We start from the raw sequence: 13,024 nt of genomic DNA on the forward strand, positions 1-13,024 counted from the left end.
CTATGATGCCCCTACACCAACAGTGTTTAAACCACCAGCCAACATGTTGTCCTCCCCACCGACCTGATCAGTTTCAATTAATCCATCATCCACCTCCTCGCCATTGTCAACAACTTCTTCCAATACCAAATCTTCTAAAGCCTCATCGATGTTGTATTCATTGATGGAGTTTCCGATTTGGTCTTGCTCAATTCGGATCAAAAGTTCCGTCCAATGGGTAATGAAGGATTGGTGTTCAATTCGCTGGCAGCGTTGTGATAGCCACAAGAAGTCTTCCAACCATCCTTCCACTAATGCGGCGTGTTCCTTCAGTCGATCCATCAACTCTCCTTTAATTATTCTTGCCTTGTTTAAACGAGTCATGTTAGACAGTTGTAATTGGTCAACAAGATCTTCTTCAATTCCGACGGCATTGGTGTCATCTGCGAGGGTGCTAATACCTATTTTTCCATAGTCATATTTTAGTAGGTTAGAACAGCAAAAAAGAACCTGAGTGAAAATAACTCACGACCTTCGAGATAAGTTATATTATTCATCATGGCTTTGTAGAGCCCAATAGCCCAAGCCATTGCACGCACCATTTCTTGGGCAATGAGCTCAAACTCTTCGTTAATTCTATCCAAGATAAGCACGCAGTTGATCCCTTCACGTACATCCGGATCGACTGCCCACGGTGCATCGGAATGGTAAAACAAGCCATCATTCCAGAAGGCATCTTCCAAAGGCATTGTGCTGAGTCTTTCATAAGAAAGTAGGTCATCATCTCGAATTCTAGATTGATTTTGATCAGGAAATTTAGACTTGTACTCGGAGTATTGTTGGTTGTATTCTGTGATCAATTTAACAACGGCAGGCCTTCGGGCGTTGATTGCCTTGAACACCTTTTCTTTCATCTTAGTTCCCAACCGTGAGCCGTTCCGTCTTGTATCTACCAGTGGCTGCCTCTCAGCCTTCAAATGAGCCGCTTCAACAAACAAGTCTGATTTGACGCTCCAAAGCAAAAGGCGCAGCTTCCGTTCTTGTACTAGATTTAACCAATCACAAATTCAAGACGATTAAAGCAAATCCTGAAACAATTCAAATAAATCATGATACAATAGCAGGGGGTACTAACCGTTTCCGGCGGGCATATTGTCTCCAGACAACTGTTCAATATCCTCTTTGAGTTGTTCAGATTCCGCCTCAATGGAGTCCCAGAGCTCTTGCACCTCTGACGCAGAGGCATCAAATATTCATGGGTTGCGTAAGCGATTCCTAAGAATAACAAAGACAATAAATCAAATAATCTTGCACAAATGATTGACTAACTTACTTCATCAAATCAATCACATTTTCTCGCTGATACATAGCCACCAATTTCTTCATTCGCACTACTTCAACATCAGAGTGATTGCTTTGAAATGCTCGCTGTGCCGACCACTGTCGCCTAAAAAAAGACCGGGTGTAATTTCGACCGGAAGGACTATGAGGATTCCGCTTAGAAAGCAGGTTTGACAATTTTGATTGAGTTTCTTGGTGTTGCTGGACCGCTTTGATGTATTTTTGGCGAATCCAATAAGCTATCCAAAAGAAAAAGATCAATCACACTAGTTCAGCCAGATTTTGAAACAGGATAACGGTAAAGAATCAGTAAGCCAATGAGAGCAAACTTACCCAATTGAAGAATTCCCCTCTTATTGTGGTGAGCCAGGTGGTGTGAGATTGAGCCAAAACGGTGGTTCCGAGTAGCATATCGTAAGAGGCTAATTAAGGGAGAAAGGGAAGACCATGTGCGCTCTAAGCCTTCCCCATCAGATAATCCCCACGCCTCGTTGTAGCGGGAATGGTAATCCAACTGGCAAGTCCAGTCATGGGCATAGGCATGAAATACAGAGGTTCCAAACTTGATTCGTGATCGATCCTCTGTGAGAAGCTTCCTCTAGACAATTCAACCAAGACCAACAAATTTAGAATCAACCAAGATGATTTGCAGGCCCAGTCACTCGCTCACTCACCAAATTGATAAATTTATCAAGTGAGCATCCAATATCGTAAAGAATTCCACCGTTCTGATCAGGTTCAATTGCTGAAAGTAGTTTCTGAATGATGGCCAATGGGAAGCAACGCTGTTCGCCTGATTTGTGGATGTTGGCAAGATAAATTGCTGCATCATGTCGGCAGCAGCAGCCCATCAAACCAGTATCATCACAACCTTTCCACGTCGACTCGTTCCGCTTGTCATCAGCAGCTTTGTGGGATTCAGTGCATCGGTCCGCTTGTTCCGGGGTACTATCTTCCATCTCCTTTTGTCTGATCTTGCATTTCACTTTTTCAACCTCGGATTCTTTTAGAAAAATCCTAGGGGTTCGCAGATGTTTGTGGTTGCGGCTTGCCTTTGAATGGTGGCGGTGCTAGAAATTCCCATCCAGACAAACCACTAATCGGTCACAAGTAGTGTCCGGGTAGACTGACGTATCGAGTGGTTGGGGTCCAAAGCACGCTGGGCATGAAACATAGGCTAGAACTTGCTGGGTGGTGAATTGAAGAACTGAATATATCGTGGAGTCTGAAATTTCTTCAAGTCGACGGTACAAATCCACTGCCGCAGTGAAAGGTTTCCGTAAATCTCGTGCCTGAGAATTATATGAACCTTAGTCAATATTGGCCTTGATTCAGCTTTAGCACCAGACTCACGTGTTTACGACCTCGAACCTTCAGTCTTTGTGATCGGGGCTCTAGAAACTGTGTGAGTGCCAAAGTGAAAGGCAATGCACCCACATGACAATGGTTCCACAGAGAGTTGTGGAAAATGAGAAGAGGGGCCGAAAACGCGGTCTGAGGTTTCACCGGCGATCCTGCCAAGTATCCTAGTTGGAGCAGTCTTACAGCATCTGGGGTACAAGAGCAGAAATCTAGCTTTATGCGCCGTTGCGCTTCATGTTGGGTGTGTGTGCAGTGGGTTAGTCAGGTGCGATTCAATACCCAAGTCAAGTCAAGCAACACATACCGCGGATGTCAACCAAGTCCACAAATCGCCAACTTTTTGATTCCTTCAAACACTTGCACGGACCGGAGAAGTTGTCGTAAGAGTTGTCTGAGCACCAATTTTTTGTTCGAATCTTTTGGTCCATGTAAACTGGATGTAGGATGCCAAGAAGAAGGTTCCAATTGAATTCGCGAGCTCTTTGTCGATATCTTTTGTTACTTTCCCAAACCATCTCGTCTATTTCGTCTGGTTCCTCCCGGACGAAAGTTTCCAAGGTCTGAATTTTGTCTTCTTCCTCATCGTCGGCATCATCTTCAAGGCCGGGTAATTGAATGCTATTGGTATGAGGTTCATCAAATGTATTTTGCTGACGGGAAAACATTCCAGTGATAGCAGGTTCCTCGACATTTTGCTGCTGGTCTTGGGATCTCTCGGCTTGTTCTAGGCGGCGCATAGCTCCTTCGTCTCGCCTGGAATTCAGTTGTTGTTGGAGTCGCTGTGTTTGATTGCCAACAGGCAGCTTTACTCTGTGCTTCCCCATGATTTACGGAAGAGGTCAATTGTGGTACTGAGTCGAGTTCTGAAAGAGGAAACTTGAGATGGTTGTGGAACGTTAAAAAATGTCTGGGGAGAAGATCTTTGGGGGCGAAAAAAAATATTTGCGCGCGGTAAAACAATACTCGAGTTTTCCACGGGTAGAGTATTCAGAAGGCTGAGGTCAATCAGCAAGAGGGACAGTCGCCAACATATGTAGTTCTCAAAGTCACAATCACTTTATATTCAGAAATGTTATGAAAAAAAAATCATTTTTTTAAACCGTAAAAAATGAAGTCATCATTAAACCATTGTGCACCAGGAAAGATGGCTTTGTACATGAAGACATGATTGATTAAAATTTAAAAAAGGGATGGTAAATCAAAATTCATTTTCTATCAAGCCATTTGAGGTATTGTGAATTAACATAGCTCAAGTTGTCTTATGTTTCCCAAGATATGCTAAAACCCACTTAGATATGTTTGAGCAGATCTACCTTGCGCATCAGAAACTCTTTGTGCACAAAATTGATGTATCATTCAGGATAGACAGGTCACTTGGGAGATTGAGGTGGAATTTTCAACAGGAACTGAGCAAAGTCTATAGATGAAAAAGGCCAGGAAAATTGATTGTAATCAGAGAGCAGTCAATCAAAAGGAGTTTTCAGATCAGAGAGCAAGATCAAGCATGGTGAGTAAGTACCTCTGTGGTTCTTCTAGATCCTGATTTGATTTAATGCAATGCATACCACAAACAATTTATTTCTATTACCCCTTTTCTATAAATTTTTGATTCACTTTTCTTCAGATCCTGAGCTGGTACAACAAAGAAAAACCAATCATCAATTTTTCTTTGTATTCCAGTTTGTTTTTTTAAATGGTTGAGCTTATCATGGTTGGTTTTAAATACAACCCATAGTGCTTAGAAAAAGATGAAAACTTGTTCATAAGCAAATAATTGGTTTTAAATACAACCCATACTGCTTAGAAAAAGACGAAAACTTGTTCATAAGCAAATAAATTTGGAATGAGGGAGTGATCCTCAGTTAGGCCCCATTTCTTAGCATTATCATTGAATGTGATAAATTCAGATCAATTCTGCGTGAAACTAAAATTTTTAGCAGGAATGATTCTAATATTTCACAAAACACCCATTATTTATCAAGCTTGATTATAACACAACAAAGGCAGTCTTAATATATCAGAAATCTCAAGACTATAGCCAGGTCACAATGAAACAAGAGAAATTTCATGTTGGTTTGCTTGTACATCAACTGTGCCATTTTGGGCAAGTTTGTTTTGCTTTGGTGCTACTTTCAGCTGAAGTCAATAATGGCATTAGAATGATGCATGTGCATTTGCTATTTACTATAAGAATTGCAATTTACTATAAGAATTGCAATGTTGCGCCTTAGAGAATGTCAACTGTTACCCGTGGGGCGGTAACCGGCACTGCTTGGCAGGTATCACACCCGCCGCGCACCCGCGCAGCAGTGCCAGGTGCGGTACCAGGTACATGGTTTTGGCCGGAAAACTGTTTGTCTAGTGAAGTGCTACGTGAGCTGGTACATATGTACAATTCACCTGAGAGACCGGGTGTCGCTTGGCAGGCTGAACAGCTCTGATAGGTGCTACGCCGGAGCGGATTATTTCTAAAAGACAAAACACAAAATGCCTGATTTGACACATTGCCTACATATGTGCAAAGGTTTTAAACTCAACAAGGCGGTCAGGAATTATAAAGAACAAACTATCAATGGCTGAAAGCATCAGGAGACAAGAAGAGGCCGTTGTGGAACTGAGACAAAACTGGAGCACAATGGATCTGAAGTAAACAAAAAGAAAATTTTCAAATAGCACTATAGCTGAGCAATAGATGGAAGAGAAATTGTGTTGAATTTGTTAGTAGGAGGAAATCAATTGTCAACTTTGAGTTAATATGCAGCTTGAAAATTCACCATGAGATGCTGAGATTAAAAAGCAGACCAATTGTGCTTACATTTCTTCTTAAGTTTCATAAGTCTTCATCAGTATCATCATCTTCGCTATCACTGATGACCAATCGCCGCTTCTTTGCAGTGCGCAGGTGATTGCTCGCACTATCACAACTTGGTGTCTTACGTTTCTTGCCCCGACCCCGAGATAAATTAGAATTGGAGACTTCTCCTTGCCTTTTGGTATGCCTTTCCGTAATGCCTTTTTTTTAGCTGGCTTCTTCCATTTTGATCCAGCCCGCACGACCGTTCTTTCCTTGTCTGGAGCGCCCGAGTTCCTTGCACCGTTCCCACTCGCATCACTGTCGCTGTTGAGCATAGCCCCACCGATAGCAGCAAAGCCATTTTCTTCAACTTGAGGTACGGGTGGGCCTGTTAACTCAACCCATCCTTCTTCTAACGCCATGAGGATTCGCTTTAGGCGTCTGTTCTTCATGTCTGTGAGTCGGCCACAAAATTCCTCTGGTGTGACCCCACAGGGGTTGTTCTTCACCTGCAATATAACATCCAACTTGGAAAGAACCTTTTTTGTATGGGTTCCCGGCCAACCTTTATCATGTACACCATGGGTAGCATCATCTGAACCAAAAAGCCAATAAAAGGAATATATTTTTTCAATACAAATATCACAAAATCAGCCAAAGTCATGATGTTCTTTGTTGCTCACAGATTGCTTTTGCCAACTGCTCACGCACTGCATCGAGATTAGCACGTTTGTCACCTGAACATATTTGTTACAACCATCAGCAAGAAATAAACAAACCACAAACGAAATGAGCACCAAGAACTAAACTAAACAGTTTAACTCACCGTTTGAATAAGCATCCTCTGGTTTTTCGACTCCTTTCTTTCCTTGCTTGGAAGTGTTTGAAGTCTTTGATTGGACTGGGGCGGGTGGTTCTTTTCCCGATATCTGCTGGATTGCCGCCTGACCACTAACAAACGAATAAAAACTTCGGCAAGGATTGGGAACCCTACAGGTCATCATGTCGACAAACTGGTCCCCTAGCAGACTACCACCAGTAACAAGCAAGCCGGATTCTGGGTCCCTCGGTACAATTACGAAAAAGCCTTCCAAGTTGTGGGCTGTACTCAAGTTTTGCATCTGTGGAGGCCAAACCACATTCAATGAGATATGCAGAAGAGAATTTCAGATAAACTACTCACATCCTTTTTCATCCTCCTGGCCCATTCATGAATTTTGAAGCGTGCCTTCCTTTTCAGTGGTAAGGAACCAATATTGTCAGGCTGAGTTTCAGTTTCCGCTGGACCGAGTAGTTTTTTCTTTGCTTTGACAAATTCCGGGTCTTTCCACATGTCCTGTGTTTCTTGGTCAAGCTCATCCCAAAGCTCTCCGCATAAGCTCATGCGCTCGTTGACGTGGATAGAAGCTGATCAATACTATAGTTAGCAAGTACATTTGTTCAGGTAGCAATCACCATAAAATAGATAAAAACTTACGATCGGTGAATGTTTTGCTTGCCACTTCATCATACTTGCAAAAATTGTTGTAACATGTTGATCCTTTGATCCGAGAGAGTAGCCCTAGATGCTCAAGAGGAGGATTTACATGGAGTTTTTGCTTGCAGATAATCAAGTAAACTTCCTTCTGATATTGAAAGTATGCTTTACTCAACTCAATCCGATCATCAGGGACAAGACGTTTATAGTGAGCATATTTCACAGCCCGGCGACGCAGCTCGTCCAACTCTAGCTTTTGAAGCTCATCCATAATGTGAGGCTTGAGCTGTTGCCTCTCAACAGGAGTATTTTCGTCGTTTGCAGGAGTACCTTCGTCATTCTTGTTGTCTTCCAGGTTATTGAAAGGAAGGAACGATGTGTTCTGCGATGGCGTCTCTTCAACTGGGGAAACCCCTCTGCTGCCAGTATTCGAGTGACCACCCCTGCCTCTCCCACCTCTTGAACCTCTGCCGCCTCTTACTACTTTCCCTCCTCTGCTTCCTCTGCCGCCGCGCAATCCTTGGCCTCTACCCCTACCACGAGAAGTAATTCCGCTGGTGGTAGCTGTGAAACTGTTGATTTCGGACAGAAGATCAGCTTCTAATTCGTCTGCAGTACGGGATGGGTTCCGGTGGTCCGACTGGGAATTTTGCGCGGAATCTGCTGTTGGTAAGCTGTCTGGCTGGGCGTGGGCGGGAGGAGGACAATACCCAGTCTGGTTTTTGGACTGAAAAAGCGGTGTGGTGTGCGATGTTGGTAATTGACCTTGGGTGCGTTGGAGTAGAGGGTGTGATTGAGTCTGGTTGTGCTGCGGTACATTTAAGCGGGATGAGTTTGGGTTGTTTGACTGTGAAATTCGCGTCAATGCTGGGGTGGGTAAGTTGTCTGGGTTGGTGCGCGCCGGAGTGGGACAGTATCTAGTTTGGTTGTTGGACTGATGATGGTGTGTTGTAGTGTCCAATGTTGGTAGATTTTCTTGGGTGTGTATGGGTGGAGGATGCGATCGAGTCTGGTTTGGCTGTGCTAGATCTATGTTTGTGCTACGATGAACGTGATAAGAAGAATCTGCTGGTTGACCGGTTCCTGGAAGAGGACGTTGAAGCGACAAGGGAATAGCACGGGACTCGGAAGAATAAGAAGCGGCAGGTGGTGCTCCTGGGAGAAGGGCAAGTTGACCATCGGCATGGCGCGCAGTAGGAAAGAGACCACGAGAGCTAGGCGCGGGTGAAAAGTGACCCTGCGAGCTAGGCGTGGACGGAAAACGAGCTTGATTGTTGGCGGCTGGGAAGGAGCCAAGGGGTGGGGGTGCGTTAGATTTCCAGTTGAATCCGCCTGAGTACATTTTTGATTGGGTAGGTATCCTGTGCCGAGTGATGGATTCATTGTAGTGTCAGCTTATGATAAGAAGCGGTGGGTGTGGTGCCAAATTGATACATACCTTGCGTGTCGCGGACTTGAGCTGTTGTTGTGTCGAGGATGGCCGAGTGGAAAGTGTTGTGTTATAGAGGTGTGATTTCGAATGTAAGGGGTGTGATGTGTAGTGTAAGGCTTGTGGGTGGGGGTACAACGTTATGTGAGCTAGGGACTGGCGGGCGCACTGGGTGGGGGACTTGTAAAATTTTCGGCGCTGGGGGACTGCTGGGGAACCCGAGGAGCCCAGGGATCCCGGGGATTTTTTTGTTTGGCAGGTGTATGTATGGTCTACCGCTCATTATCTGCCCCAGGGGGCTCCGCTCTAGGATAGCGGATAGGAGTGCCCACAGGTGAGGAGGACCCAGTCGTCTGGGGCGAGGCCAGGGTGATCGCCTTGGTGTTTGTTGTGTTGGATCGCCTGTCAGACGCGGCTAGTCCAAAGGGCATCGCCCCTTCACGTTGTTTCAGCCATTTATCCAAGGCAGGAAGCGAGTTGAGGTTGCTTTTTGTAAATCAAAAAAGCGGCCACCCGCTTCGCTGCGCTAAAACGCCGCTTTTCTGAGCTTAGCCTAGCTCTTGCGGTGTTGATGTAATTCATGATTGTTCAAATAGAGAAGAGAAAAAATAGAAAGCACACTTTGGGGATGATAGTGGCTTTTTATTTGTCTTGGAAGATAGACCGCAAGACCCGGATATTGAACATTGAGATCCAAGAGAATAAAAAATGGCAAAACAAGCAGGTTTTTAATTTTAATGATATACTAGAAATCCAAAATGCAGGAAAGAAAGACAACACAAGGAGACCACCAAGAAAAAAAGGAGAGAATGAAGATCTGATAAACGAGTGATTGAGGAATAGACCTGGAACTTGTGTCTTTGAGTCTTGGGAGTGGGTGGTTTAGATCGCAAGGCCGGCTCCAATTCGACAAGCTTTGACAGTGCCTTTCTTTTTCTTGCGCAAGCGTTTAACCTCTGAAAACCGGTTATCAATGGTATGGGGTTAATAACAATCTTCAGGGTAGAAAAATGAAAAAAGAGCCCAAAATTGTGGCGGGATAGAGACTCACCGGGAAGGGTACAATCACAGACGGGGATGGAGAATATACAATCTGAATGCATGCTTGTTGGTGGCGGGAAGCTGGAAAAAAGAAGAACAAGTGGGTCAATGACGAGTGCTTCATGCTGGGGATTTTGATTGCTTCGCGGGTATTATTCATTACGATAATCTTTCCACTCACTTAGACTCGCCCTCTTTCTGGACACCATATTTCTTCTGACAATCCCAGGCCAAGTTAGCAAGGTAGGGGACCGAATACCCATACTTGGATTGGAGGAGGCGGGCGTTAGGGGTCTTGTTAACTACTTTATTGCCTTCTGCCCGGATAATGTTCATCATGCTATAAGCATGAGAATATCAGCCATCGTGTTGGCAGGCCTAGCTCTTTGATTGTTTTAGAAGATTGTGAGGAGAATGGACAGGAGATAGAATTACTCACAGGCCGTCTTTAGTGCATGAGGATAAGTCCTGTTCGTGGTTCTTTGCCCCATTTGGACCTCCGAATCTACAATCATCCTATCTCGAGAAAGAATTACAAAAATCAGCCTGTTGATGAGCAATAAGACCAGAAATTATCATAGCACTTACGCTTCCAATGGTTACAAACATTTTCTAAAAAAAGTAAGATCTTGCGATTAATGTTGAGTTGAATTGGCGGCACAAGCATTAGACTTACAATAGATTTGAAGAACTCGGATAACGCGCTGATTTGGGCCAAATCTTTGACACTATCGGCCATGAATGTTTGTGTGGGATTCTTGTACAAGAAGGAGCCTTCGCGGAGGATCTCGGCGATTCCTCCTTGAGCGAGAAGCGGCTGGAGAGTGGCCACTTCCACGGTAGCTGCGACGATACCTTGCAGATCGTTTTGAAGCACAGTCAAGTGGGATGACATCCGGGACCATCGAGTCTGTACACCAAAGAGGCGCGAGGTTTCATGATTTTAAAACGTGCCACGACATGGGAAGAATCAAAATGAGATGCCTACAAAAGCGTAGGGAGCCGGGTGTCTCTTCTTGGGGAGCTCAGCAGGAGTGAGCGTTCGCTTCCGAAGATGAGGTGCCGGGCTTTGAAGAGGTGCTGACGGAGTTGGACCAGCTGGGCGAGGCGATGAAGGGGGTGAAGATTGTGACCTGGGACTGGGTGGGTGGTGGTCGGTTTGTATTGGATTTTTACGTCTGTCGTTGTAGAAATCACTGATGACCTTCGAGTCATGACTGGACCAGACGTCTGCAGGCTGTTCGCCATTGGCTTGAGCATGTGCTGATTGCAATTCGGCAAGGAACTTCTGATTTTCAGTGGCCCGTCCGACCTCCGGGAGTTCTAATCCTCCCAGCAATCCTGCACCAGCTCCTATTGCAGTCGCATCGACTACCATCCGCATCGCATTTGCGGGCATCACCGCAGGGACGATTAAGGCGGTAAAAGTACCCAAGACTCCAACGACCACGCTGGCGACCGACCAGCCGAAAAGATCAGACTCCGGTTTAACGCGAGGAATGCTTTTTTTGGGAAGATCAATCAAGAGACAATTGCAATGGTTATTAGCTTTGATATCTTTCAATCATCGTCCAACATTGACCCTGGCTCTGGAGGACGTACAAGTCAGAAGCGATGTCGGCAGAAGCATCTGAAATATGACATCAAAAAGCAGTAAGCATGAGGCCTGGTAGCTTCTTGTAGCTCGACACGAGAGTTTTGGCTGGCTTACCTCTCATGAGGGAGACCGCGTCCTCAATCGCACTGTAAAAGCTGTTCATGTACGCATTCCATTCTTGGATAGCGTAAAGGATAAGCCAGTTCACACCAGCAGCTGGATGGCAAAGCTGGCAAAAAGAAGAATGGATGTTTAGCTGGACGGGCGCTGTTTGGAATGGTGACTCGAGAGGTGATGCGAAATACTCAACCTGGCCTGCCGAACATTGCATCCCGATACCGCAAAAGAAGTTGGGCATATTGAGCTCAGCGGCGAATTGCTGGAGAACAAAGTGAACGTAAAATACAAGATGCTCAGATTACCTTCAAGACGAGAAAAACAAACTGGAGTTGAGAAGCCTCACCTGAATGGTCAGCTTGTCAGCATTCGGATAACTTGCGATGTAATCGTCGATTCCAAGGTCAACCCAAGTCTGCGGAGACAACTCCATGGGTGTACAAGGGTTGGGTGTAACGGCGCCATTGGGAGCTAATCCGGTTGAGCTTTGCGGCGAGGCAGCCGGAGTTATTAGGCGACGGACAAGATGGGGAGTCGTGGGTATTTGATCAGAAGGGCCTATAGAGCCGAGACATTGGGATGCTATCGCGCCGAGTACAATTATCCTGTAGGTGCTCCGCCAGTTCGCGTATGTCCAGGACAACATCATTAAGTCGGTGAGTACTAATTTTCTGAGTAACGAGTGTAGTTGAGAGAGGTTTTTTCCTGGTTAGGATCTGTGAGGTGCCTCGAGGGTCTTAAGCCTTAGTATTACGCTTGGCATGGTGGAAGAACCTTGCCTCCCTTGTTTCAGGATCTTCCAGCTGTGACAGAAATACATATATCAAACACCGGTTTCACCCTCATGTATGGAAGATGGGTGCTCATGCCCATCCGCTCCACAGTGGTTTGAAACGGCTTGTTTGGAGGTTTGAGGCAACACCACTCCTGATACATCTTCCTATATCCTCCATGTTGAGCTGTACCGGGGTTGTATGTGTGCACAACCTTCAACTTCAACCTGGAAAGACAACTAGGCACTTCGCAGAGCCTAGCTTCGAGCTTAACAAGGCCCTCAAGACTTCGGGCCCCCGGGAGGTAGGCTGAACTCACGCAGCAAGCCTCCATCAGGAGGGACTTATATTAACCGTATGTACCTCTCCAAACTGGCACAGCAAGAATCTGACTTGAATTGATCAATGCTTACATGTGGGGAGCAAGTGTTATCTTTTAGGGCTTGCACCATGCTCTGAGGGAAGGCTGCACAAAAAAACAACCACAAAATGTTCACACAAGTTGCTCAGTGCCACTGTCAAGTTAACCAGTTAGCCCATGTACAGTGGGTGATTGAATGTTTTTGGGTCCACATTTTTGAATGCAGAAGCTCAGGCCTCAGCCTGTAAGTCATGAGATTGGCTATAAGGGTGGAAAATAAGTTCCCAGGAATGATTATGAAATAAAAAAAAGGGTGTTGATAAATGTGCCCAGTAATCTCACTAAATATACCCGGTTTTTGCGTACCCCCTTTTCCGCATGGGTTAGCCTAAATGCACTCCAAAAAAAAATCCAAAAGCACTCCAAAAGTGAGTGTATGGAGTGTGCACTCCAATTATTGTTGGAGTACAGACTAGAGTACTCCAAGTCAATTGGAGTAACACTGGGTAGCTACGTTACCAGTAACGGTAACGTAGCAATAATGTATTGATTAGGGGGCACGTTAATGTGGCCGTTACCAGTAACGGCTGCACGCTAACATTAGTTGGATTTTCTCATATTTTTATATTAGTGCTGTTGTGTTATTTTTATTGGGAAGGATTTAATCCATATTACGTTACGTTACAATAACGGGCTGACGGCCCGTTACGTGTTGTTTGTAGCAAAATTTGTATTACAAAGGCAGAAAACAGG

At 45.1% G+C, this 13,024-nt stretch overlaps 3 protein-coding genes across 3 annotated transcripts; all 3 read right to left on the reverse strand.

Annotated features, from left to right (window-relative positions):
- On the reverse strand, positions 1-3,419 carry PtA15_6A756 (uncharacterized protein; the record flags this gene model as incomplete). Its single annotated transcript, XM_053170495.1, has 2 exons — positions 1-440; positions 3,050-3,419. The coding sequence occupies 2 exons, from the start codon at positions 3,417-3,419 to the stop codon at positions 1-3; spliced, it is 810 nt and encodes a 269-aa protein (XP_053021681.1).
- A 2,086-nt stretch (positions 3,420-5,505) lies between these two features.
- PtA15_6A757 (uncharacterized protein) lies at positions 5,506-8,295 on the reverse strand (the record flags this gene model as incomplete). Its single annotated transcript, XM_053170496.1, has 5 exons — positions 5,506-6,071; positions 6,160-6,213; positions 6,303-6,597; positions 6,660-6,883; positions 6,954-8,295. The coding sequence occupies 5 exons, from the start codon at positions 8,293-8,295 to the stop codon at positions 5,506-5,508; spliced, it is 2,481 nt and encodes an 826-aa protein (XP_053021682.1).
- A 969-nt stretch (positions 8,296-9,264) lies between these two features.
- On the reverse strand, positions 9,265-11,786 carry PtA15_6A758 (uncharacterized protein; the record flags this gene model as incomplete). The annotated part of the gene is made up of 11 exons (XM_053170497.1): positions 9,265-9,338; positions 9,434-9,504; positions 9,605-9,763; positions 9,863-9,939; positions 10,012-10,035; positions 10,100-10,333; positions 10,412-10,925; positions 11,026-11,053; positions 11,135-11,249; positions 11,331-11,399; positions 11,484-11,786. 11 exons carry the CDS (start codon positions 11,784-11,786, stop codon positions 9,265-9,267), a joined length of 1,668 nt encoding a protein of 555 aa, XP_053021683.1.
- Positions 11,787-13,024: the final 1,238 nt, after the last annotated feature.

The sequence above is a fragment of the Puccinia triticina genome, chromosome 6A (genome assembly GCF_026914185.1).
Source record: "Puccinia triticina chromosome 6A, complete sequence".
NCBI lineage: Eukaryota > Fungi > Basidiomycota > Pucciniomycetes > Pucciniales > Pucciniaceae > Puccinia > Puccinia triticina.